Source organism: Anser brachyrhynchus (genome assembly GCF_964034855.1).
Source record: "Anser brachyrhynchus genome assembly, chromosome: 1".
Classification (NCBI taxonomy): Eukaryota; Metazoa; Chordata; class Aves; order Anseriformes; family Anatidae; genus Anser; species Anser brachyrhynchus.
Genome location: NC_137694.1, coordinates 210,446,395 through 210,473,703, shown reverse-complemented (window position 1 = coordinate 210,473,703; position 27,309 = coordinate 210,446,395). Strand labels below are relative to the sequence as shown.

At 41.3% G+C, this 27,309-nt stretch overlaps 1 protein-coding gene across 1 annotated transcript in view; it reads left to right on the top strand.

Annotated features, from left to right (window-relative positions):
- Nucleotides 1–27,309, top strand: part of UVRAG (UV radiation resistance associated) — a 93,963-nt gene that overhangs the window by 32,995 nt on the left and 33,659 nt on the right. The window contains exons 7-12 of the mRNA XM_080599566.1: nucleotides 7,504–7,609; nucleotides 9,607–9,733; nucleotides 11,707–11,791; nucleotides 12,232–12,319; nucleotides 12,890–12,950; nucleotides 14,976–15,141. Coding sequence (XP_080455692.1) covers nucleotides 7,504–7,609; nucleotides 9,607–9,733; nucleotides 11,707–11,791; nucleotides 12,232–12,319; nucleotides 12,890–12,950; nucleotides 14,976–15,141 — 633 coding nt within the window. The remainder of the gene's footprint in view (nucleotides 1–7,503; nucleotides 7,610–9,606; nucleotides 9,734–11,706; nucleotides 11,792–12,231; nucleotides 12,320–12,889; nucleotides 12,951–14,975; nucleotides 15,142–27,309) is intronic.

The window sequence follows — 27,309 nt, the reverse complement described above, 5'->3', positions numbered from 1 at the left end:
ACATCTAGGAGGGCGGCACATCAGCAGCTTGATGCTTGTACAGAAAAGCTAGAGCAAGACACTGGGAGTCTCTCAGTGACCAAATTGCTGGCTCACGCTGCAGGCTTGCACGCTGTCATGTTGCTGCTGCCATCACCCCTTCCCAGCAGATGTGGAAATATTCTTCCAAGTGTGGTGTGGGTTGTGGGGTTCCTCTTAGCCTGACTTGTGCTCTTAAATCAGTAGGTTCATCCCCTAAAACATGCCGTTACTAGTGATAAGTGCGGTGGTTTTTCTGCGATGGCCAGACTTGATGTTTCTAACTGGGAAAGCTCTCCACCTGGAAGATTTGGCTGTCCATACTGTGCAGGCAGCCAAGACCAGGCAGGCATCCCCTTGGCTTTGGACGTGAAAACCCAGGTGGCTTAAGGCCAGCCTAAATAAATAGGAACTGTAATTGGACCTCTCGAGTGCCTCTGTGTACTTTAATAAGCAGCACTGAAGTGGATGAACAGTGCAACGAGTGTGATCTCTTCTGGCTTAAAAATCACGTGGGTTGGAGTCGCGGGGTGGCGTCTTCCTGGGAAGCAGTGATGGAGAAGGAAAGAGGGAGCAGAATTTTTGAGAGGCTCCTTGGGGATTTTGATCTGTAGAAGCAGACTTTGAGAGAAATCAGTTCCCAGGCATTTTACTGGTGTGGTGCTAAGCTATCTGGACACTGAGGCTAGTCAGTCATCAGAAGAGCCAATTTACAAGCCTGACTTTTGCCAAAATTTGTAGGAGAGAACAGCGTGGGTCGCAGCAAGTTGAAACAGTCCATGAAGCACAAGAGATTTGAACATAAATGGAGAGTCGGTAGCCTTCCTCTGCTGTTGGTCTTATCTTCAGCTTTCCTAATGCGCCATGCGGAATGAAACACCCCTACAGTAGCAGATCTTCAGTGTGAGTGGGTTAGGGATGTTGCTAGCTTCTGATCAAATTCAGTCTGAGAGCACTGTTTTGGAGAGAAATTACACAGAGCCATGCAGAATTTATGAAATAGCTTTCTTCTTCTTTTTTGATGGCATGTAAAAGATGGTATCAGTGAAGTGAATCAGTTCAATTAGATCAGAAGTCATAGCCCAGTCCTCGTCTCTGTTACAGCTTTACTAGAGTTGCTGAAAAACAGAGCATGTCACACCTAAGTAACTTTCTGAAAGTGTCTAAGAAGGAGGATTTTGTGAACAGTTGCACTGGGAACTCTTCCTTAGTTGAGTTACAACTTTATTCTGAGTATGGCTGTAAGAATGGTAAACTAAGTTCTTTATCTGTCACCCTGGGCAAAAATTGCAATGAATGCATGCCTCAATACATAACCGCCTCGAGGAAGGTCTTTACTACACTTTGAGAACAAGTAAAAGGATTAAAAATGCTCACTTTGATAACCAAAAACCCAGTGGGTAGGAGCAATGCACTTGTGAAGAAGGTGGCAGATGCTCCTGTAAGAGTTAGGACCATCCCTCTGCCTCTTGGTGGCAGATCTCTTCTACTTCAGCCCCAGAGTACTGTACTTCTTGAAATTAAACTTTGATTTATCAGAGTTTGGGGATGGCTTCCAGAAGAAGCACAGCAATATGCAGCTCGAAGAAAGGAGTCACCTGAATATTGACTGGGGTTTCTCCTTCCCCCTCCAGTGGGTAAGGCCTGTGCTCAGCTGTTGCAAACACCTTATCAGGCTTGTGGACTGCATCTGGAAGAACACAACTTGATAGCAGCTGTTTCCCTTTTTGGGTGGAGGCTGTAATCTATTAAACCTAAATTAATGCATCTTTTTCACTTGTGCAGTGAACTGTAGTCTTAGGCTTGTTTACTGCCTTGGAGCTAGAGTTGAAACTTATATTAAGATTTGTTGGCAAGATACATGTCAGCAAAAGCTAGCAGGATTCTGCCAGCATCACTGTCCTTCTGGTAGGAATCATCTTTATATATTTATGCCCTTAGAAAATCTGTATTTGCATGTGATTTACCTTTCTGCCATGTGCAGCATCTTGAACGTGATCCTGTCTGTTGCCCTGGCAATGAGGTTTCTGTAAACACAAACCAATAAGCATGAGTATAAAGGAAAAAAAAAAAAACTTTCTACGTTATTTGTCACAATTACATTTGTTCTTTGAATAAAAAGAACAAGTTGGAAATCCATCCTGTGAATTGGAATAAGAGGACTGGAGACATCTCAGGCTTTGTGACTTCATTTCTGGAGGTTCATGCTTCGCTTCAAGACTTTCTCCTTTTCTGCTCATGCCCCGTATGTATTGAGGGTGATCTATATGCTAGCCAGCTCCTTCAAATGTTCCTCTGCTGAAGGTCAGGACCTCCCCTGCTGCTGGTCCGATGGATGTAGCTTTTTCGTTGTCTTCTCCATTTGCAGATAGCTCAAAGCATTCACTATTATAGTGTCCATATGAACTTGATTATTCAGAAAGTTTGTCCTACCTACGTAAGTCAATTCATAGCTGTTTGAAAGGGCGATGGAAAGTATCTCTGCTTCAAAAGCTTGGTCTTCTGTGAGTTCCTTCCTGCACTGACTGCTGTAGAGGTTTAATGCCATCAGTGAGTGAGTCAGACTTGCATTTTTTTCTCTGTTTACTCCCTACTGTCTTCTCTCATCCTCCATCTGCTTTTGACAAACTGTAGGAGTAGGTTTCTGAGGGAAGTGGGGAAAGGGAGTATATGAAATAAATCAGGAAAATTTTTCTTGTGGGAAAGTAGATGTAGCAAATGATGGTTTAAGGGGCTATGTGAAAAAATCTATGCTATAGCTGGCTGGCATTCCCTATAATATAATTTCTGGACTGATATAAAAAGTTAACATTCAATTTTTTGTATTTATTAGGAAAGTCCTGGCCTTTTTTAATGATAGGGTTGGGTATTGTACTTCCAGGATCCTGCATCTTGCTCGTCGCCAGAAGTGTTCTGCTCCGTTTTCGAAATCCTTGGTAATAATTCTCAGTTTAAATTTAGGCTCATTGTGAACCAAGGTTGTTCTGGCAAATGGGACTACAGGCATTTATTTCTTCTTGTGAGAAGTAGCCGTAGTATGTGACTGCTGTAATTAATTGATGTATTTATGGCTTAAAGTTTTGTACACGAGAAAGCCAGATGTCTGATGGAAGCAAAGAGATACTTGGAGTGTATGATAGAACTACGAAGCAGAGTATCAGATGTCTAATAAAGCTGAGACTTTTTGATTAATGTGAATATAAACTTATGTTAGCTTAATAAGCACAACTATCACAGGACTCCAGCTTTTGTTTTTTCAAGATTGTAGCCAGGAAAGAACTTGCTATGTAAAGCAGTAAATCAGCAGAACAATTCACGACCGGGAGGAATACCTTGCTTACAAGAGGATACAGCAGTGTCCTAAAGGAAAGCGGTTCAGCTGGAGCTTCAAACATTGCCTCGAGCTTGTTGCAAGCTGAAAGAGAGCAAATGTGGTGTTAGAGCATGTTCCTGAGCTGTAAAATCATGTCAGACCCCTTCCTTGGGAAGCTGGCAAAACCACATTATTGTGCAAACAAGACAAGGGTGTTATTGCAAAGAAGTCATGTAACAGTGAAGAAGTCCTAAACTTGGCAACGTGCTTTTTCCAAGTCAGTACCCAAGTAGAATCGACTGCCAGACCAATAAATCCAACTCTAAAGATGTTCAAAGATATGAAATTACTCAGCTTTTTCTTGGCAGGGCGTTGTATGCTAAAAATGTTTCAAATCTTACAGCCAAGGTAAAGAGTAGCTTTTTGGGGGGAAGAGGAAACACTTCTTTTGGACTTGAAAAGCGTTGAAGAAATACCCTGATTAGCCCATATTTCATCAACTGGGGAACTAGGAAGCGATGAGGGTAGATGTTGAATTTTTGCCTGCAGGTTCTTGTTAGATCAATTAGGGATGCAGAATTTGCTGGTCTTAGATTACAGTACATGGCTGATGTTTTGGTATCCATCCCCCCGTCTCTTAAACTCCCAAAGGAAGGGAGCGTTTTTGCTTTCATCATAGTCTCCCTCATCTCAGAAAGATGTGATATGGGAATAGAAGCAGAATGACAGCTTCACCGCCAAACTAGATTAGGGTGGCCTCCCCCTGCAAGGAATTTTAACGTTTGCTTTGATTTCAGAGCTTCCCCAGGCAGCAGCGTGGGACTCACCTGAGCTTGGACAATTACGCAGCAGCTTTCGGGGCCCCAAGCTACAGCAGTAAATCTGCCACTGTTATGTCCCTCTGACTCTGCTGCTGGCTGACCATGGCCGTGAGCTGCTGCAGGGACACCAGAACAGCCTGCAGGCGCAGAATGACGACACTGTTGGCTAAGCTCTCTTTAAAAAGACCTGCATTTCTGCTGTAACTGGCTTGGCTTTCCTGACCACTGAGGGAAATTTGATAGCGGGCCAGCAGTAGCCTCTCAAAGCTCAGAATTAGCTCTTAAAGTGCTGTGTAAGTGCTAATTTTAATAACAATAATACTAAAAATCCCTCTTAAATGATGTAGGAAGAATCCTGCCTTGGCTGATAGCACGCAGGTTATGCCATCGGTTGGCTCGGAGCTGTCGATTACTAAACCCAGGCGGATTGCACTCAAGGCACAGTCTGTGCTAACTTCAGCCCGTAGCTTTGGACGTGCGCTCAGGCTAGAAATGGAAACAATATGCGGAAAATTAGTGTTGAAACTTCTCTCTGCTAATTATATCTAGCTTCTAATCCAGATTTATGGCCTAAACTTGGTGATCTCTGTTCATTGGTGCAGGCATAATTTATTCCTCCAAAGCCTATTGTGCCTATGAAGATGACAGACAAATTTTCCAGTTGATGTTCTTCAGGCTTAGCTTGTGATCCTGCAGTTGGATGACCGCAGATTTCCATGTGGGCTGCTTTTTTTTGGCTGGAGAAAGAAGATTTCTGACTGTTCTTGCTTTTGTGACATGGAGTCCCTGAAATTTGCATCTTGGAAGGCTGAACTTCAGATGTGGCTGTGACCTTTCTGTTACCATTTTAAAGTTCTCGGGACAGCAGTTCGCATACAGAGGCTGCAGGAATAAAAACTTGCTGGTACTGGTTGACTCACTGTAAATGGCTCTATTTGGCATCAAGGCAGCCAAGTTTAACTGTAGGACACTTTTAATCTTGCAAGGAACGTCAGGATGTTATTTGGCTTAAAAAGAGAACCATTTAATAATAACAAAAGAAACATTTATTAAAAACAGGCTTGATTGCTCAGTTAATCTGTACAGCAGTCTCAAGGTTGGGAATATACTTTTAGATAGGGATTATTAAAAAATAAAGAAGCATCCTAAGGTATGCACTGGTGTGAGAGTCCTCCCAGATAGATATCTGTTCCTTGTACTTGGGTGTTACAAAACTGTAGGTTGTTAGCTGAGCATTGATCAAAGAAAGTGATATGGAAGGTGACCCTCTAACAATTTATTTAGTTTCATAAATACTCTTTCAACGAGCAGAAAGCTTCTCAGCAGTGGGATTTTGCTACCTAAGTAGTGTGACGTTGAGACTACCATGGTGCTTTCTTGATTGCCTAGCAGACTTGATGGGAATGCTCTGCCAGTGTAAAATTGGATGAAGGAAAAGGAAAGGTACGTTTCACTCGGTTATTGCTCTTTCCATATACATCTTACCTTTAGGTAAGAATTCCTAATGTCTGGAAAGAAAACATTCCAGAGCTTCGCAAAAGGGCGGTCTGGAAACTGTTGGGGTAGGAAACCTAAGCCCTGCTGTGTGACGTGGCAGTAGAGCCCTGGGTGACGTTCGGGATGAGCAGTAAGCCTCGCTTTTGACACATGTAAGCGCATGTTGTGTAGCCAACGGCCTCAGGATGCTTTGGGTGCATCTGCAGAAGGTCCCAGGGCTCCATTCACGATGTGGGACTGAGCCTTTAGGTGACCCAGTGCTGTTGGCCTCAGCAGTCTTTTATTTTTATTATTATTGAATTTTTTTAAGCCCCCAGTCCTGTAGCAGCCAGTAGAGCCATGCTGCTTTGTATGTGATGTAGGCGGGGTACAGCTGCCCCCCAAAAGACCATAGGTGTGTGTGTGTTCTGAACAGTCTGAGAATCCTAGAACCATTAGGGTTGGAAAAGACCTTCAAGACCATTTGTTCCAACCACCCCCCTACCACCACTGTCACCCACCAAACCATGTCCCCAAGCACCACGTCCAGCCTTGCCTTGAACACCCCCAGGGACGGGGACTCCACCACCTCCCTGGGCAACCCGTCCCAACGCTTGACGGCCCTTGCTGAGAAGAAATGTCTCCTCATTTCCAACCCTTTATTATAATATGAAACAAAAATCTACTTTGGCGCATGGTGTTTAGGAGAAGCAATGGCGTGAAGGAACTAAAGGTAGCTCTGGATTTAATGTATTCACCATGAATATTCTTGCATAACATGCAAGAGTCCGAATTGGTAATGACCTTGTTTAATATCACTAATTGTTCCCTGTTGTCCATGTATTATCTCCTCTCTGTGTACTGGTTTGCTGGGCTAGCTGGTTTTGATGACGTCTTCCTGCTGATTAAACTAATCCCTAATGTCTGCTGTTGCCTAAAGGTAGGGTGATGAAGGGAGGCAGTATGAGAGGGGCAATACTTCGGGGTTGCTCACACTTGAAGCATGTAGGCTGGCTATCTCGACCTGACTGCATACAGACCATTTAAAAACCGCTCGCCAAAAACTTTAAATAGCAATGCCTCAATTGCTCATAAATCTGGAAGGTATTAGAAAATGTACAAGGAAGGAGCTGAGCAGCCTCTTCTATATGCTGCAGCGCCTTGGTCCTTGGCTCACAGAAAACGTGCAGCCTTCCTTTTAGTAAAAATTAAGTGTTCCTATTAGGCAGAGTTTAATTTTGGCTAAGCTTGTCATTAAAGCTTGTATTGGAACAGGCTTGGTCCGTTGGCTGTGTTTGCCCAGCCAAATGTTAACTTTGTGCCGTGGGATTCTCTGACTGCTTTTTTGCTGTTCGGACCAGGCCTTAGCGGAGTTAAATGCTTATTCCAGCACCAGGGCTGCCTGAATAACGGTCTTAGAAATGGAGAAGAAATTAATTGTAAAGCTGTGAATAGGAAAAATGGACCTCGTGCTTTCAACTTGGGTACCTCTGTGTTATCTCAGATTTTAAAGTTGGCCCATGTGAATAATGCTCACGGTAACTGCCGTGTGTGTACCCATGTCTTCTCTCTATGAATTGTGTTACAGCTTAAATATTACATGAGAACCCTATCATTATTGCTTTGCATTATCTGTTGAATTAGAGAAATGAAAGACATCCGTCACTTGATTGAATTTAGTGACTTGCTGGTTTGTTTTGACCACTTATTTGTAAAATGTGCAAGTTATAGCTCCTCTTTTAACGTTTCATTCATTTCAAAATCGAACCTGGCAATCCAAATTCCCATTGCCTCGGCTGTTTTTGACGTGCCTGGTGTGTTCCACACTGGGACGTGTGGGGAACCTTTAGTAACAGCTGTGACTTCTCTTTACAGGCTTCACAGAGCCCAGTGTGCAATTAAACAGACTCAGGTAACCGTTCAGAAAATAGGAAGGGAGATTGAAGAAAAGCTGAGATGTACATCGACAAGCAATGAACTGGTAAGTTTGATCGTTTAAAATCTTGTTCTACGGGCTTGTTGAAGCACCGTGATGTACTGACCATAAAATTGCTTTTTTAAAAAAAGTGCATGTAAAATCTTTACTTAAACCCGGCGTTTCAAATGGAAACTTAACTGAGAAGTGTAATGTAGCGGATTTCAGGTTTGTGTGAGCTACTCAGATGGGTTTATAGATTGCTTGTGCTACTTTAGCTGTATTATAATTGCTTTGATACTCTAAAAGCATAAAAACTGCACAGGAAATGTAAGTCATGTTAGGAAAATCCAACTTTTAGTGATAAATCTTGATGGGTTCTTGTGGTGGATGTAAAGTGGAATGAATCTACTATCTGCATCTTGTTGTACCCTGCTCCCTATGCAAAAACATAGTGTGCTCAGGTAGGTTTAAGATGTGTCAAACTAAATTAAGGGTTTGATGAAATGGAAGAGTGGGGAAAATCCCTAATTGCAGCGCTGCATTGTAGATGAAGTCAACTCCCTTAAGAGCAATATAACATCTCCTGTCAGTGACTCCAACCTGGAGCTTGTTTGCCTTCTGCTGGTATCTTGGCTGTTAAAAAAGCTTTTAATCATCTTCATCATCTTTTTCCAGTTATGGATATCCTTGTCCTTCCATACAAAGGCTTTTCCCTTATAAATACATGGAGCAAAACTACATGAACAACACTAAAACCAGAAATGGCACTGATAATGCATGATACAGCTTCTTAGTGAAATGGCACATGGTATAAGGAAATGATTACCCACTTCTCCTTTGTTTAGTAGTCAAAACTCTTCCTGGGCTTCCATCCCTCTTTATAAATGGGTGGGCTGTACTTTCATTCCTTAATACTGAGTCACGTTTCCTGCTGGAGCCTTGAACCAGAAGGCTGGGCGCACATGTGTAACTGAAGCAAATAAGAAGGAGAGGGAAGAGTTCAGGAAGAGCTGACTTTTTCTCATGCAGTTAGCGTTGAAGTAACATTATCTCCATTAGCTGCTGGGAAGAAGTGAAAGCTGGCGGCGTTACACGAAGTGACAGTGTCTGGTGCTGCTTGCAGAAGCCACGCTCGCAGCGATGTCTGGCTGCCCCTTCACGTTTTGAGCTCTGTCCAGGGGTATGGCTGGACTGGAGGGATGCAAGTTTTCTTTTTCCAATTTGAATCTGTATTCAGTTATTCTTAACAAGTATTCCAAACTGAAAATGGTGGGGGAAAAAAAGATTAAAAAAGAACTATATTCTCCCCATCCCCCCCAAAAAACAACCAAACAAGAAAACCAACCCACCCTTTAATAGAAGAAAATTCTACTTCTCTGTACTTGGAAGCGTAATTTCTTAGTGAAGAAAATGCATCAAAGAAAAAAAAATGATTATTTTAAAGACACAGGAAAAAAAAAGCCTTAACTTTTAAAGGAGGGATCCTTCTAACGTAACTATGCATAATGACATAATCTGTTCGCTGCTCTATGTTCTTCCCATGTGGATCCTTTTTTCTCATCTCTCTGAAGCTGGGAACAGAATTTAATAGCGCAGCTCAGACACTTCCAGGCTTTTTCCTGCTCCATATCTCAATTTAGCCCAGGCTCCTCATTGCTCAGCTCCTCTCTTGTTACCAAGCCCTTTGCCAGGGAATTCTTGTGCTGTTAGCACTCTGCTGTTACTGTCCACATACTTATCCTGTGGAAATTTCCTGCTGCATCTCCATCTCTTTATTTCAGCCCTGGGCCAGGCTGCATCACTGAGCACTGGAGAAGAGATGTATCCTGTAGGACAAACAAAACAGACCAAAGCTGAGGTTTTCTCCATCCAAAGTAGCAAAATGATTAGGGTCCCTTGTTATCTGTTGTCTCACTTCTTAGTCTGGCAGACACTAGTCTTGTCCTACTTCTCCCTTTCTTCCTATCATCTCTTTTACAGAACTACTTATGTGAAGTAAAACTTGAAGATGAATAAAACATTTTCTGTTTTTACTTACTGGACTGTTTTTCTTCTGATAGAAAAAGGAGAGTGAATGTTTACAGCTGAAGATCCTGGTGCTACGTAACGAACTGGAGAGACAGAGGAAGGCCCTTGGTCACGAAGTAGCCTCATTGCATAAGGAAAAGAACACTTTGCATGACCGAGGTGAGTGTACAAATGTTCCTGCTTCTGTTGCAGGCGTTCATAATCCACTGATCAGAAGCATAGTAGCCTAGCTGTGGTGGTTTTACCCAGCTGGGCAGCCGAGCTCCACCACAATCACTCCCTCACTCCCCCTCCTCAAAGGGAAAGGGGGAGAAAATAGGATGGAAAGGGCTCGAGGTTTGAGATAAGGACAGGGAGATCACTTAACAATTATCGTCATGGGCAAAACAGACTCAGCGTAGGAAGATTAAAATAATGTATTACCTATTACGAACAGGCTAGAGCAGTGAGAAACTAAAAGCAAAGTAATAATACCTTCCCCTCACCCACCCTCTTCCACCTCCTCCTCCAGAGTGGCTCAGGGGAATGGGCAATGGGGGCTGCGGTCAGTCCCTGACCCTTCATCTCCGCCGCTCCTTCTAGGTCCCTCTCTGCCCCTGCTCCCTGTGGGGTCCCCCCCACGGGATGCCATCCTTCCCGAGCTGAGCCTGCGGGGGCTGCCCACAGGCAGCAGCTCTTCCAGAACTGCTCCCACACGGCTCCGTCCCACGGGGTCCATCCCCCAGGAGCAAACTGCTCCAGCACAGGTCCCCCCTGGGCGGCAGCTCCCCCCACACCCCCCTGCCTCTGCGGGGGGCTCTCCATGGGCCGCAGCCTCCTCCAGGCCACATCCACCTGCTCCACTGGGGGCTCCTCCACGGGCTGCAGCATGGAGATCTGCTCCATGTGGGACGCATGGGCTGCAGGGGGACAGCCTGCTCCACCAGGGGCCTCTCCACGGGCCGCAGGGGAACTTTTGCTGCGTCCCTGGAGCACCTCCTGCACTGACCTAGGTGGCTACAGGGCTGCTTCTCACTCCCCACTCTCCCAGCTGCTGCAGCACAGCAGTTTTTCTTAAATCTGCTCTCACAGAGGCACAAACATCTTTCACTGGCTCGGCTCTGGCCAGCGATGGGTCTCTTCAGATTCAGCTGAAACTGCCCCTTAGCTGACATGGGGCAGCTGCTGGGCTGTGCTCACAGAGGTTGCCCCTGCAGCCCTGTACTACCAAAACCTTGCCACATAAAACCACTACACTAAATTATGATGATGGTGATCAAAGTAAAGGTGCTGTTTTGTCTCTTTTTTTTTTTTGGTCAAGTTTTAAGTGTTTCTACTTTTCTTTAGATAAATTTTACAGTCAGATAGAAACTCTACGCCATCTGTTATACTGAATTCTGGACAGCACATTCTTGTATTCTGCCTCTAAATAACTTTTTAACGTGACACCTCTCAAAAGCAGCCTTAAAACTGTGCTTAATTAATTTTCTGAAGAAAATGAGAAGAGTTGCACTGTAACGCAGTGAACAGTGGCATGCAGCCATATTTTAATGTCACAAGGGATTTTAATGTACCTGTTAGACTAAGATCCCATTGTACGTGTTGGAAGACAAAAATCAATCTTAATGGCTTATTACGTAAGTGGAAGGTGAAATGCTTGGTCGTCTTGGCATTTTATTTTACTCTGAAAGTGTCCTACGGTAAAACTCTGTGTGGCTGCCTTGGTTGGAGCTCACCAGCAACCAAACTACATGGCTGGCTGATCTTGTTGCAGGACTTTTGAGTTCCCAGTAGAGTCCAAAATAAAGAGTCAGCGCTGAAAATGAAGTGCATGTTGTTTGCTTAACTCTGCCAGCACAAGTACTTGAGCTGCCTTAACGGAGTTACCCTACTGCTGTGGATGTGCAGGGAGCAGGAGTAAAAGGAGAATGAGCTTTCATAGGTTGTGCTTGGCTGGTGAATGGTGTATGGTGCACGAAGACAGGTGTGCCTCTTGCACTGTCATTCCCCAGCTTGGCAGCACGTCACAGCAAATGGGCACCTGAGACTAAATGGAGGGTTAGTGCCAACGCTTGTGTCAGTATCTACCCTTACAGCTTCAGATTTAAGAAAATATTTGATGCTAATTATGTTTTTACTGTTTCCTCATATAGAAAATGCGTTTGAGACTGAGTACCAGAAGCTTCAAGAGCATAATGAATCTCTGCATGAATTAAGAAAAGAATGCACTGCTAAGAGGTAAAAGGACCCATGATTTTTTTTCCACTAGTCTGCAATCAGGAAAGACATACAGGTTTGAGAAGGGACTTCTGTTGCACCAAATTCTTCCTCATTGTTGCCCTAAAACTTCTGTTAAGACCTCTCTGCTACAGTTTGTAGTTATCTAAAGTGATAATTAACAGTAGCAAGTCTAGAAGAGAAGGAAATGGGCTCTCCTGCACGTGTAGGCTATGGTAGAACGTGTTGTCTATTTTGGTGAAGCACTGCTTTGTAATGGTTAATTGTTGTAGTCCAAATATGCCTATAATATAAGATAAAACTGGAAATGAAATGTTGCTTTGTCTCTTTAGCCATCCTTGTAGAATCCCCTTTTTGAAGGGGGTGGGGGTGATCGGGGTTGATAGCTTTACTTAAAGCTTTCCAAGAAACTAATGATTTTGGTTTCTTTTCCCCTGCAGAGAGCTGTTTTTGAAGACAAATGCCCAGCAGACCATTCGATGCAAGCAGTTGCTGTCGGAGCTGTCTTACATCTACCCTATTGATCTGGTATGTTTCAGATGGTCTAAAATGTGTATTTGATGTAAACAGGAAGTTCATTTCACACCTGGAACAAACCTTGCTTTTCTGTAGGATCAAACTTTTCCCTCATATTGCTTTTTACAACTTTTTCTTGGATTTGGTCCTTAAGTTGTAAACCTCACACGGAGAGGACTTATGCCAGCATCATTCAAATAGCCTCAGCTATAAGAGCAGAATGTATATAACTATAACTTAATGGATACTTGCCACTTTGTATGTAATTATTTAAAGTAACCTTGACAGTAGGCTAGCTGAACTTTACTAGAGTGCACAAAAACAGATGTCAAAATATAGAGCTCCTAAACCTTTTTCTGCAATGAATTAAGGTAAAGCTCTTCCTTAAAAAAAAAAAAAGTTGCATTTACTTTTGAATTATTTGAAATGTTACTAAAACTTTATCTCAGTCTGTCTGGGTTTCATTGAATATTTAGTTTTTCTTTACGAGATGCTTTGTTGTCATTGGGTTTTTTACAGGCTTCTATTTTCTGGCTGTTGTTGTCCCATTCTCACTTTCCATTGTTGATTTTAAACTTGCAGAATGATCAAAAGGATTACTTTGTTTGTGGAGTCAAGCTTCCTAATTCTGAAGACTTTCAAGGTAGCTGGATATTCTTAATTTGGTTCTTACAGTTGACACTGCTTCTGAACATGATAAAATTAAGTAAACTGATAGTAATGGCTAAGGATCCACATTTCTGATTGGAAAGGTCTGGACTGGTAGAAAGCTTGCTCATTACTTATTCTTAGAAACTTCCTTCATGCTAGCTAGGAATTGACTCTTAAAGTACTTCTGTATTCAAAGTATAATTAGTGATACACTGCAGCAGGTTATCCAGAGAGAATGTGGAGCCTCCTTTCTTGGAAATGCTCAGAGCCCAGCCTGTGGTCCTTGGCAATCTGCTGTAGCTTATCCTGCTGAGAGCAGAGGGGTAGGAATAGGCAATTTCTAGAGCTGCCTTCTGAACTCAGTGATTCTAGGGGGAAAAAAATTGCGTTTTTCCTAGTTTCAATCTATAACTAGTGCTCAGGTGATGTGCATAAATCTCCATTTAGTTTGTTGCGGTTGCTGATGAACTTACCCAATAAACATCCTGCATAAATATGACTTAAAGCTTCCTGACACTAATTCCTGCCGTGGTGTGGCAGGATTTTACAAGTCAGCTTCTACTGTAACTTTGCACATCATCTTTTTGCAGAAGCAAATCCATATGCCTGCCTGTGTAAGGGTCATACAGGTAACTGCGTGCATTCATCTGTAGGTGTTGGACGTGAATTGGAACTTTGTTAAAAATCCCCTTTGGAATTTCTTGCTCCTAGTACTTTTTCACTCTGCCAGTCGTATGGTTTCTTGGGCAAAAACCTCAATCAATTATCTAACTCTTTAAAGGCATCCGAGAGGAGTTAATTTGTACTAACAGCGGGTATATTGAATGCTAGAATAATGGAGGAATAATGTTTAACACGTTAATTTGTTTTCCTGGTTGCACTTGTGAGAATGAATTCAGTTCTGTAATTCTTGAGAAGGCAGTGGTGTGTCTCTCTTGGCCTGTTTTCAGTTTACTGATATTAACTCCTTACAAAAGAATGACTAATTCTCTATCAAAGTCTCTGGAAATACTGTTTTACAGGGGAGAAGTACTCAGCATTAAAATTAGTGAAATACGGAGTTGTCTGACTTGCTGTATCTTAGTTCAGACTCTTAGAAAATATTTTAAGAAGTCAGGCATCTCAAGTATCAGTGATTTTATTTGCAAAAATAGTGTTGCTTCAAAGGTTGAATGTTTAACAAAATCCTTTTTTAAAAGGATTTAACATTTGAATCCATATATCATCTCTTGTTCTAGAAGTCAGCATGATTTCAGATGTTGTTGAGCATCATTAAAAGCCTTCTTAGAGTGCCCTCAGTTAATTGCCTGGGACTCCCTTCTCAGTAGGGATGGTTCTGTTGTGGTGTTTGTATTGGTATGTTCAGTTATAAAGAGGAGGGGAAGGAAAAACTGAATCAGAAAGGAGAAGCCTTTACGTGGCTAGTATTTGGATTCTAGAAAGGATGTAATTTGAATCTCAAAACCTGTGTATTCCCAGCAGGTGAAGCTTTAAGGCTGCAACCTTAAATGTCAAATTAAAAATGACACTTTAAAACAATGGGTTAATCTAACTTCTTCGACTTACTGCCAGACAACAGAGTGCAGAACCTGGGGTCAGTCTCTCTGCAACTGATCTCTCTAATGAGTAAAGCAATGGAGGAATGCAGCTTTTTTCTGACCCCGATATGTCACCTGCATATTGAGAAGTGCAGAAAGTTTTAAGTCTTGAATTATGTCTTGGGATTTCTTCCCACTTTTCCATCTCTTATTTACCCTCCCTGACCCAACCAAACTTTGGGAAGAGTAACTTTAAGCTTCAAACGTGTAAAATTGGAAGGTGGATATGTCATCAGCCATTTTATGTTACCTTTAATAAGAGGCAAATGGTGAACTGAAAATAATTATAAAGCAGTCCAAATTTGTTTCATTTGTGTCTATTTGTACGTTATAACTTCTGACAACTTCATGAAGTGCTGAGTCTGCACTGAGATTCAACTGATGTATTTAATGGATTTTTTTTTTATTATTATTGACAGCAAAAGATGATGGGAGCATTGCTGTTGCCCTGGGCTACACCGCTCATTTGGTTTCAATGATATCCTACTTCTTACAAGTGCCACTCAGGTATCCCATAATCCACAAGGGCTCCAGGTCTACAATCAAAGATAACATCAATGACAAACTGACAGAGAAAGAGCGAGAGTAAGTACGCCGTAAATATACTTATGTACTTTCTTCAAAACAACAAAAAACACCTAAACTTAAACAGTTCGGGGTACTGTGATGGGATACTGGTTATGGAGTTATTTGGTACTGTGTTCAGTAGGTGTGGGACAGGAGTTTGAGTTCCTGTGAGCTAATTATAGTCCAGTTCTGTTGTTCTACATCTACTGAGAGTCAAATGCTATTGATTAGGCATCTAATAATCATAGAAAAACTTAATTAGTGGACCTTGTAGGTAAGTTGTGGCTTCTGATTGGAAAACTTGCATTTTGTGTTTCTCTATTGGCTATGGGAATAAGCTGCAGGCACCAGAAGCAGCCTTCAGTGGGGAGTTGCTGCAGGTGCTGCTGTACTGCTTGATACACGACAAAATAAATAGCTGTCTTTAGCACGGAGGACTTTTTAAACAGTTAGGAAAGAGTTTTGTGAACTGTTACCTACTAATAAATCAACTTAATATTCAATGAAGAGTTTTTCATCTGGTCTATAATCATTGTCTTTCAACATGGATCTAGGTTATTGTTATTGTTAAGCTGCTAGGAAGCTATCTTGCTGTCCTTAAATCCACTCCCCGAATGCTTCCTGCGTTTTGGCACTTTGCCTGTTTTCCCACTGTCTTTCCACCTGTGTGCTCAAATATGAAAATAGCGGCAATTACTGGTTAAGCTCCACTTTGTAGCCTGCAACCACAGAACTCAAAGGAATGCAGCGCTGACCAGCTGCGGGAGACCAGCTGCTCCACTCTGATCCTCTGTGTGTTTGCGGGCAGTTGCAAAGTAGGCTTGCAGCACCAGTAACTTTGTTATTCATTTGCAAGATTTGGAGAAATGAGCAAAAGAAATGGCTGGAGGAAAATTAACTTGTAGAAAATTGCTGTCTCTGTTGCCTCAGTTTCTTGATCTCTTAGGATGCATACAATCAAAGTGTTTTAGTATTTTTAACAGCATTTCTTACAAGTCCTGGTTGAAATGGAAGGGTCTTTTCATACTGTGCATAGCTGGGAGGTTTGGGATGCTTGGAAGTGTCTGATTTCTTTTTGAAGCTCAGTGACCTTTGCCAGGACAGCTGAGGTAACTTGCCTTGAGAGTTAAGCTGTTGCTGAGCTTTAACTGTTCTGACGTGATAAAATACGGACTATAGTAATTGTTCTGCAAAGGATTTTGGGGTAAGTTATCCAAGAAATCTTTGATACCATTTTAATAACTTAATAGAACGTTAATGTGTTTAGCTTCTGCTTTACTTCTCTAACCATATGATCGCCCTCTTGCCTGTTCATCACTTTCAGACGGGTATCAAGCTAGAACGTTTATATCTGGAAAACACATTTCTGAGGAGTAGAGCTGCCTGTGTGTGGGTGTATAAAGATTAAACCAATTTCCTGTTGTCTGAGACAAAGTGAAAGGTTTAGTCCTTTCGGCTGGAACCTTCCAAACCCTCATGACTTAATACTTTATTTCACAACAGTTTCTGAAAAGGAGAAAGTTTAGCTAAGTATATTAATCCCTATTGGGCCGTTTACCTGTGTTCTGCAAGATTTTTTCAGGATTAGCTCCTGCTTGAGGTCTTCTCTTCCCAGCTATTGGAGAGTCAATCCTGCCAGCTCTCAGAGGACTTGAGTTGCTATAGAAAACCTCAAATGTCTGAACTTGCAGTTTTCTTCCTAAACTAATAGCTCATGTTCCTCATGTGCTCCTAACTGAATAGAGCATAGCAATTAATGTGCATTATTAAATGTCTTTACTTCAGTAACCTGTCCTTAAACAGCTTTTCTAACTCCAATGTAAACTGTTGAGTAATTACAGTGAGGTTTTCTGTGTACTCAATCTTTATTACAACACATTGCATCGTAATTATTTACTAGGTTAAGCATTTTATTTGGCTTCATACTTTTTTTTTGGACTTCAGGGTTGCCCTGAATTCATATTAAGAGCTTTTAAAAATTGGGTACTGGGGGAAATAGCTGATGTTTTCATTCAAGAGAAATTTCATAAGTACATGTGTTTATTTTTAATGGTATACTGCATTATGAGTGTATTACTTCACTCATCTTTCAACTTTCTGCAACAGCTTTTTAAAGTCCTTCTAATAAGCTGGTCAAACATTTTGAGAGCTTTCAGAGTGTAAGTTACATTTGGGGAATATTTTATCCACCTCAGATCTGTTTGCCTGAATGAACCAGGCCACTTAAGTCACAAGATTCTCGCGGAAGCCTTCAGTTTTGTGTGCTGCCATTACTGTTATGTTGGTACTAAAGAATGTATAAAAGTAGGAGGCTGTGGTGAAAATTTCTCTTCCATTTGGCCCCATTACTGATGGTGGAACCAGACAGGGAATACATGCCAGTGATGTACAATATATGGTCTTGTAGATATTAGTATCTATTACCTATTTGATAGCTTTTCTCTCTGTATTCCATTAACTTATTTTGATACTACTAAAATGCTGTAAGTTTTCTCCCATAATACGACTTTCTGAACCAAGGTAAGGAAAGAGTACAACTTCCAGTAAACAGCTCGCATTTCTTCAATGGTCTCTTTCAAAGCCTTCAGAGTACATCAAATATCTAAGAGGAACGAGTACCCTTCCCAAAAGTTCTGGATTCTGAAAGATTTCAAAGGAAATTATGGATGCGGAACTCCTAAATCTAAGCTAGTTAGCAGAGCAGCGTGTTCCTACCTCCAGAGACAAACATGCTTAATACCCTACTTCAATTCCTTGGTACTGTTCTTGCAGAATAGGAACATAGCACTTCATCTTGTTGTCATAAACCTGGTAAGAATGCTGAAATTAAGCTATTTATGACATGCTCTGATGCAGTCAGTCAAGCCCTGCATTTAACGCTTGTTAGCCTGTTCCCAGATTTTTAAATAAAGCACAGTTTCCAATTAAAAAAAAAAAAAGGGGTGATATGTCTGGAGCAAGACTTGTTTACGTTGGTGTTGCTGCCTTTGTCATAAGGTTTTTAGATAGTGTTCCTTCAGGTCTCTTCTAGTGATATGAGCTAAAATCTTACAAGGTAAATGTCTGCATTTTGCAAGCTGGGAGCTACTGAATCTTTTTAGACAGTATCGGTCTCCTCGTGCCTTTCAGAGCGAGTACAGAAGTAAAGTGAGTACAGCAGCATACATTTATGTCATCTGTTCGGGAGTATTTTTAGGTTCCACATTGACTCAAAGCTACTTGATTTTGTTATTTTATAATTGAAATTTCACATGACTCTTGTACAACCTGCCAGTTGAAGATTTAAGAATAGAATACTAATTTCATCAAATCACATTAGACAGCTTGGACGTACGTATGCTTACCAAAGAAAAGCCATGCTCTTCAGAGTTCAAACACCCTTCTTTTAGCTTGTGTGTGTCTGGGCAAGTGCAGTGCATTTTCAGAGCAATTATTTCTGTTGTATTTTTATGTTTCGAAGATTCAGTATGAATGAAAAAGATTTTCAAGGACTCTTCTCTGTTAGATGTGTGTGCACAAACAGCTCTGATGCTGCATTCAAAGGCTACCTCAGGAACCAAGCAGTTACGTGAAGCAGCTTAAGGAGGAGTGAAGTTGAGCATACTGCCAGTTACCTGGGGTTTGGCTCCTGGGGGCACTAAAAAGCTCAAGTAGACAGCTTTGATGGTCAGTACTGTCTTGTGACTAAAATCAAGATTCAGAAGGACTGGCTAATGAGCTTAGCCAGCTCATTACAACAGCTTAAAGCTGTTTGTCCTGAAAAAAATAGCTGCTTTAATTCCTGAATAACCTAACATTATTGAGCAGCAATTGAAGTATTGTTTTGAAGCAAACCTGTGTAGATTATCAGCAGTTTTTCATTTCTGATGAAATAGCACTGTAGCATAAGAGTGGGGATGGCATAATAGAAGTGGCAGGTTGTTTCATGGTTGTCCACTGATGTGCCTAGTTGGAATTATGTCTGTTCTTCACCTTTTTTAAATTATGCTAATTCATGTGTCCCCTGAACACTTTCTGTTGTCACTAAACATAGGGAACATCTGTCTATCATTGTGTTACTGGGTTCTTATAGAAATTAGGATTAAAGTCGTGTACCCTGTTTGCAGCTTAAAGTGATAGGTATGATCCTGAAGAAACTTTCTGGATATTTCTGTGATGATGGGTCATGACCCCTAAGTAGTCTTTTTTTTCTTTTTCTGGAGGTCAGCTTCATTATTGTAGTGAACTTCAAGTGTGCCAGAAGATTATAAATAGTTGTTATTTTTTATTGTGATGTTTAGGTGGGTATTGCAGAAGTAGCTGAGCCAGAATCATGGAGCACTGCTGGCACCTGACTTGATCTGGAAACAACATCTGAATGCATCCAACCTCTTATATTATTACATATACTTTAAATTTGCTGCAGTTCTGTGGCTGCCAAAGGCTTAAAGCCTGGTTTTATTTCATTGCTGTAGCCCGTTTGGTAAGTGGCAAATGTCTGAATAATTAAAACCAGGTCATCTTTCACCAGGCTGAGGCAGTCTTGTAGCAACAGAAGACCGCAGCAGACAGGAAATGCAGGTGACCTTGTCAGATCTTCAGAATGCTCCTGGACTCCTCAAGGATGTAAAGTTATGAGTGAGTTTTTCCTAAGACAGTTTATTTATAGCTAAAGCTCACACATACGAGTGCTTGGCCGAGGGACTGCAGCCCTGCGTACGGTGTGTGGTGAACGTTAACATATTTGCATGGCTTGTTGATTGAGCCTTGAATTCAAACCAGCAGGTTGGTTTAGCCTAGTTTGGGGTGCTCTTAATTGGTTGAAGAGGCCAAACTTGAGAGAAGTGGAAAAGTTGGAGTAGTCGGGCCAAGCGCGCTTTTAATCTGCACATGTTGAAGCAGTTCGTTCGGTGGGCTGGGGTTATGTTTAAGGCATACTCATTTGCACTAAAGAAGCAAGCTTCCAGTTTTCTGTGTGTGGTTCACGCAGAACTAAGTCAAACAGGCCCAGTTATTGCCAGCTCAAGTTCTGATGCAGAAAGTTGCTCTGCTTGGACCTGAGTAAAGGAAAACTTATATCCCAACCAGTTCTGCTACAAGATTGCTTCCAAATTCCCTATCTTGATGAACTGCGGTGCCTTTCGCTTCAGTGTGAAAAGCTGGATTTGCAGCTTAGAGGAGAAAAGCTGAGAGGCATGTGGGTAATTTTTCGAGTGTTTGGAAACCACTTGTTGAATGAGCTCAGTGTAAACATGGTCCTCGCTTCTGTGGTCTTGCTCCTGTTTCTAAGAACGTGAAAGCTGAAAGTCAGGAGGTGATTATTGCTTTGGGTCCAGTAGCAGATAAGCCATTTGCAACACAGCAATCTGAAAAGTCAGGACGCAAGCGAGTGAAGAATAACTTTTCACTGATGCTGACATCTTCCAACTTGACAGAGAAATCTTTAATCATCTTTGCTGCTTCAGCCGAGATAATAAAATGGCAGCTTTGGGAAGAAATCTTGGCAAACTTAAATCAGATGGAGGGAGATGGTTTGTTGAGAAACCTAATAGCTGTCAAAGCAGAGCTGATTCTTTGTGGTAGATTGAGTGTGTGTTAAGCATTCGACTATTGCTCAAAGAATGCTTTTTGCCATGAACTTATCTTGAACTGTATTTTTGCGTTCCACATTCTTGGGGATATTTAGCTAGAATGCAGAGTTATTTTATTCTTGATCACCAAAATAATGCTTTTTGCCTTCATTGGGTCAGCGCATATTAAGGTGAGTAGATGAGAAATTAGATCAAGTGCTCCTTAGTAAACATAGATATTATTAACACTGGCTCTGGGAGCAACAGCTTTTGCATGCTTCTGGCCAGTCTGAGAAAGCAGGGTTTGTTTACTGCAGTAGATGAGACCACTGACCCCGGACATCTACAGCTGAGAAATGTTTTTGTGAAGGCATACTAGTCTGAGTTTACTCCCATTGGAACTCTATCCTCCTGCTGAGATTATTTTTCAAAACATTACTTAATTTTTCAAGGAGCAGGGACTTGACCTGTTTAAAGTGTCCTCTCGTTAAAAATGATCCTTCGGTGGCAGGGAGATTTAAAGTTCTGATAGTGGGGTTGTCTGCTCTGTCCTTACAGATAGTCCTCGCGGTGTGACATCCATCACAGAGTATGCAGCAAGCCTTGAATTCAAGCTGTAATATGTCAGGGATATGCACAATCGACAAAAAGCCGTCAGCATTGCTAGTTCCGTGGATTGCTGGCTGTGCTTTTTAGGTGTGTGAAAGTCTTATTTGCTGAACCAGTAGAATGATACCCTTATATTCTTATAAATCGGTGACTATCTTATCAACAACTGCTTGACTTTCATAATCTGGGTCTTTGGTTTCTTTTCCTGTGTACAGCCTGTACATATTGAAGCTATTGTATGTTCTCCAAGAGCAAGGTCACGACAGTTACACTTCTTAATGGAAAGATGGCAGTGCTTCTGCTTTTGATTATCTTATTGTTGAGCTATTCAGATAGGCATTTTGAAAATACGCTTCATACAGTTAAACTGCCAATATGTTTTCCTTTCCCAGTAAACTAATTATCTTTGTATTGTGTAAAGTTTGAATGAGGATATGCTTTTTTCCCTTGGCAGTCTGTATTTTTGTCATCAAGTTTGTTTTACAAGTATTTGTTTTCTCTCATGTAGAGACTAAAAACCATAGAGTAATCAAATCTGAATTCACTTGTGATTCATATTTGTGTCTTAATCTCATCTCCAACAAAGCAAAGTGTACACTTGTAATCTTTTTTACTGCCATTTCATTTGACTTTCAGTTTTACTCACCAGGTGGGGATCTTACTTTTTCATTTAAAACTTCTCCAATCCTGCTGTTTGTTGGCAGACTAGTTAGCTGCTCCTTGTAGGCTGTTAGTGACCCCAAGGTGAGTTTGTGACCCCCACCATCGACTGGTAGCTTGATATGAAGAGGATCCACAGCGCTCTGTGCTGCGTCTCTGGTTGAGGAGTCTGGTGGTGAAGGCAGGTTCGTACTACGGTCTTTTAGTTGAGTTCCTTCCAACAAAGACCAGCTGCTTGGGCACGTTACTTCAGACCTGTGCCAGCCTCTGCTCTGAAGCTGATAAATCCTTGGCGTAGCTTATCTGAAAAGGAAACAGGTTTTGAAGCTGTGCAGCCAGCGCTTCTTGTGCTGTGGTCATCTGCTGGAGTGATGATGAGTTGGAAGTGCTGGGTATTTTGGTGGCTGTGGCTCATTAGGAACCTATTTTCCTAATATTTGATCTGAAATGTCTTGGTGAATAGAGGTTTCAAGTGAGATGTCTGCACAATGGTTGCCCTCTTCACTTAAAAGCTCTCAAGGTTTGCTTTATTCACATAGGGAAAGACCCTAGCACTTCTACACCACTCAAGCTTTCTCTTCTAGATAGGACATTCCTTTACAGTGAGCAAACAGGATGTGGTTAGGTTGGAGGGAAAACACTACTCCTTCCTCCCTGCCTGCCCCTCACAGCCCCCCAGAAGAGGCTGAAGTTGAAACTTAAACTTCAGTAAGTACTTCATACCTTGTTCTTGTACATGCCTCATACTTCAACCCTGTCATGCAAGGACTTGTGACTTTTTCAGGCCATTATCTTAGTTGGATTGGGCTATTTAGTTCTATCCTCATATAGGGTATCCTGTCCATAGGCTTAAGCTAGAAATTCATCATTTTCTGAACTGCCCCATTTTTTGGTAGTGTGTGTGAGGCACAGTTGTTCCCTAGATCTGATGGATGACTCTCTGCTATCACCCCAGGGACTGTTACAGAAATTACATCAGCTCTTTATCTGTATAATAGTGAATAATTGGGTTTTAGCTGTGTTCTGCCAACTCTACTGCAGTCATCTCACTGCAGCCGTTCTGCTTACTGTCCTCAAAAATAAGAAGTGAAGGGAATGAAGCCACCTCAGGTTTGTGTTCTGTCCCAAATTCAGTGGATGCACTCGGGCAGGATGTAGTCAAAGTGCAGCAAATACGGTGATGTGAAAAGACACTGACATTGGCTTCACCTAGTTGTTGAACCACGTTTCTGATCTTCAGTTAACTAAGGGGTAAATACCTGTTTCCTATGCAATGTAATTAGTATTTTTTAGGTGTTAAAATGCATCTCCTATCTTAGACTACTTATTTTGCTTTTAAGTGTCATGTCTCCAACAACACTCTTCTTAGTCTTTATTTTGAGGTAAGCTTTCTGTGAAGGCGTTTGTTCAGTTTCTTAAAACATGCTGCTATTACTTCACATTGCAAAGCTACAAATATTATTGGTCCTCAAATTTTTACATTATTTTGAAATTAATGTTATTTAACACAATTCCAGACTAGTTTGAGATTTCACCTAGATTTGCCAAATGGGATGTATTACGATATATAAACTGTGCCACGCTTCAGCCTATGGAAAACAGTTAGATGGGATGTGTAAAATCTTTATTTTACTGATTTCTTCCCCAAAGAGCTTTCTGAAGTAGAGATTAAATTTTGAGACTTTTAATATAATTTGGGATATGGCAGAATAACTGAACAGAAGAGAATAAAAGATCTAAAACACATGGTGTTTTACCAAAGTAGAAGCAGGTGAAAGCAGTTAAAAATGAAGCAATTTCTTAAACTTTAAAAATAGTTTGTATTAAAGACAGGCGGTTCTGGACAATAAAAATTGGCCACCAATATATTGGTACATATGTGATTTTTTTGGGGGTACAGAGGAGTTCATAAATCACAGAACACAACTGAAAATGTATTTGGGCTTGAATTCATAAGAGATACTTGAGGTCTGAAATAAATATACGGAATAAGGATTCTTTCAGCTTTCCTAACAGTTAACATCTGACTGAAGCAAGAGTCCTGGGGTGATTTACTGCAAGTTCATCGAAAACTGAGGCTGCGATGTAGAACAGCTAAAGATTAGCTCAGTAACACATACGAGGATATAAAATTAAATGTGATCTCGATGGTTGATAAGTATTTGTCTGAGAACAACTGAAAAAGGCAATTCTTAGTGGTTAGAATAACCAGGACAGTTTACTTATGAGTTGTTTTAAAAAAAAAACCACTAATGCCTAAAATAAACAAATTTGGCTAACCAGAATTTTAGCTTTAAATAAACCTTTAGTTTTTCCAGAATCAATGTGTGACATAAGCAATCTTTGCCTTTTCTATAGATGTTATTTTTATTTTTAAATACATCAGTGTTCATTAGCAGTTGGCTGGAGATGCTATAGTATCAAAGTTCCTGCCCGCGCTGTTTCAACAAAAATGATGCTTTTAGTCCATACCTCCAAAGGTGAGTAAGAGATGGCATGAGGTTAAAAAAAAAACAACAAACAAACAAACACCTAAAAACCTCTAAAAATAAATTAAAAAAAAATCCAAACGGTAGGCATCTCATCTTGAAATATAAATAGAAAAGGGAAGATCCTTGCAAGAAGTGTTTCTTTTAGCAACAGAAAATCCTGGTTGTCCCCATCATACCTCTATTCATAGAAATAAGGATGAACTGAATGCTGGAAAGTAATTTACACAACCTTCCTACCCCAAGGAGGGATGAAGTTTATTTAGAAAGAAGCCTCAGCTGGTTTGAACGTACCTTGGAGATATTAGGTGAGGATTTTTCTGTACTTTCTGCTTTATGGTTAAAAAATGATGTGCTTTTCTCTGTGGTGAACAGGTAGTTTCAGCAGTATGGAGTGAAGGCTGGTGGTCTCGTGGGGCATTTTGCAGCTTTTGGACTGGATTACTGCAGGGATGGTGTAGAGGTGGCTTCACGCCCCTGGACAGGTGCAGCTGGCAAAGGTGTTCATTGAAACTCCCGTCTCCCCATCCTGAACCAGAACACAATTGGTTTTAGACACAAAGACTACAATTTGAACTGAAAAATGAAATCTGTCTTGGTTTTACATGGATATTTCTGTTTAGCTGTTTCCATCTTAATGATTCAGCTGGAGTGGAAATGATGGCAACCTGCCACCCTTAGTTTTCCACGCTGACTGGAAATGCACGTATTGAATTCCTTTTTAAATAGGAAGACTTCTAAATGAGAGGTGACAATGTGGAACCCTGTCTACATTCCCTGTAACCTTAAAAAAATGTGATTTACTGTAGTGAGGCTGTACTTTTCACTTCGGTTTCTAGGAGGGATAGCTGAATGTTTGTTAAGATGTACCCTTCTTGACTACCACAGTAGACAAAGTCTCGTTAGCATGAAGACCAACTCCAAACTAGTGGCTTCTGAAGAGTCCTGTTAATTGGTGTAGCTGGAGTTGGGTACTTAAAAGCTTAATACCCCTTATAATGGCATTTCTTTATGCAAATATTCAATATCTGGTTCTTTTAAAACTTATGAGGTGTTGCAGGATCTTTGAAGGATTCAAAATTATGTCTGTCCGTGCTGGTGGGGTGCTGGTTTTGTAGTTTTGACTTGGAGAAAGAGTAGACTTTAAGCCCATTTTTATTTAAAAGACTGCCTTGCGGTTACTTTTCCCCATCAGAGTTGCTGTGAACAAAGCACGTAACCTTGGCCTCACTTTTTCCTTTTCACAGCTCTTTGGGGAGGCTTTAATGAGGCTTAGTACTCTAGAAACTTTCACGTGGAGTCTACAGTGTAAAATAATACCAATGTTGACACTTCGCTTTACCACTCTTGTAGCTGCGATTTCGTCCTTTCCCAGCCCTGTTCGCGTGGGCAGTTTACAAGGAAATTAGTGTCTTCCTTGTAGGTTTGCTCTAATCTGTTCTGATCCTTGAGTGCAAGCTTTGATTTGTCAGTCTCACTTCAGTTTCTTACAAGTAGATGTCTTTGGTCACATAGATCAGCAGAACTCTAAGCCTTGACCTCTTCTTTGGGTTTGCTTACCCACTGCCCATCAACAAAGCCTCTCTATGTGTAAATAGACTGAAATTAATTTGCTCTGTACTTCAAAAACTCGTCAATTCTTGTCCTTAGAACTGCTCAACAGCTAGCAGAATCCAGTGTTACACAGAAGACTTCAGTGCTAAGAATAATAACCAATTTGAATATTAGGAGCCTTTGATGGAGAGGAGAAGGAGAGCTCTTCATTGAAGAGCTGTTCGTAGCCAGCTCCCTTCTGACTTCTGTGCCCGTCTTTCTAGGACCAGGTTTAAGTGGAAGTGTTCTTTATCCAGCTGCTCAGGTCTACTTAGGGAGTGTGACAGCAATTTATAGGGGATGGGTTGAAGTAAAGCAGTTGATGCTGACTTGCTGGCATGAAGATTCCAGGTGGAGACGAGCTCCTAATTATCCTTGGGAATCTCCCAAGGCCGGGGGGAGAGGGTAAGGTGGAAGCAGGTCAGTTGCCATCTCTGTCACAAGCTCTGCTAAAAATGAATTAGAACTAAAAATGCCTTGTAACTGCCTCTGTGAATTTATTTTTTTGCTGGCTCCCAGGGTAAATGAGAACCAAAAGCTCTCCTTGAGAATCTGGGAAAACTTTGGGTCTTGGACACATCAGTGTTAGTATAAGCCTCGAGTGTGCTTTGTGGCTGTAAGCATAACGTTCTAGTTCACCGTGGAAGAAACTGTTCTGTCATTCTTGTACTTGTGATACCACAATAAAACTTTTGTCCAAAGCAACGTGCCATGAAAGGGGAGGTGAGCTATGTGTCTAAAAATGTAATGCATGTGTGTTTTGCAATTTATTATGGATTTGCCTCCGTTCCTGCAGCGTGGTGCAGCTGGGTAGCGCTGGTCATCTGACTTGTATCCCAGTGAGTCCTGTAAAACAGAGCACACGACTCAAAGGAATTAATAAAAACATTACATTTGTCACTCCTTTAGCATTAAATAAGCAAAACGTGAAACTTCCAGAATAAATGTAAGCTTTTAAGATTGAGAATCCTCTTTGTTTTATCTTAGATCTTAAAAGCATGTATTGACCATCTGGCTAAATTCAGTCTTGTGTGCAGTTCAGATCACTCTTACTTTGTGTTCTCCACCTTCTGAATTCAGAGTAAGACTCTTTTTTTTTTTAATTTGACAACTGTGCTAAAGATTTTCAGTCCCAAAGCTGCCTGTCCACGTTCCTGCCAGCTTGTTCCTTTTATCACTTTATGCTTTTCCCCAGCACAGGGTCTTACTGCTGACATGTCCGGTGTCTGAAGTGGAGCAAGAATAGCCCTGAGTGCAGTGGAAACAGCTACAGAGACAACTCCAAA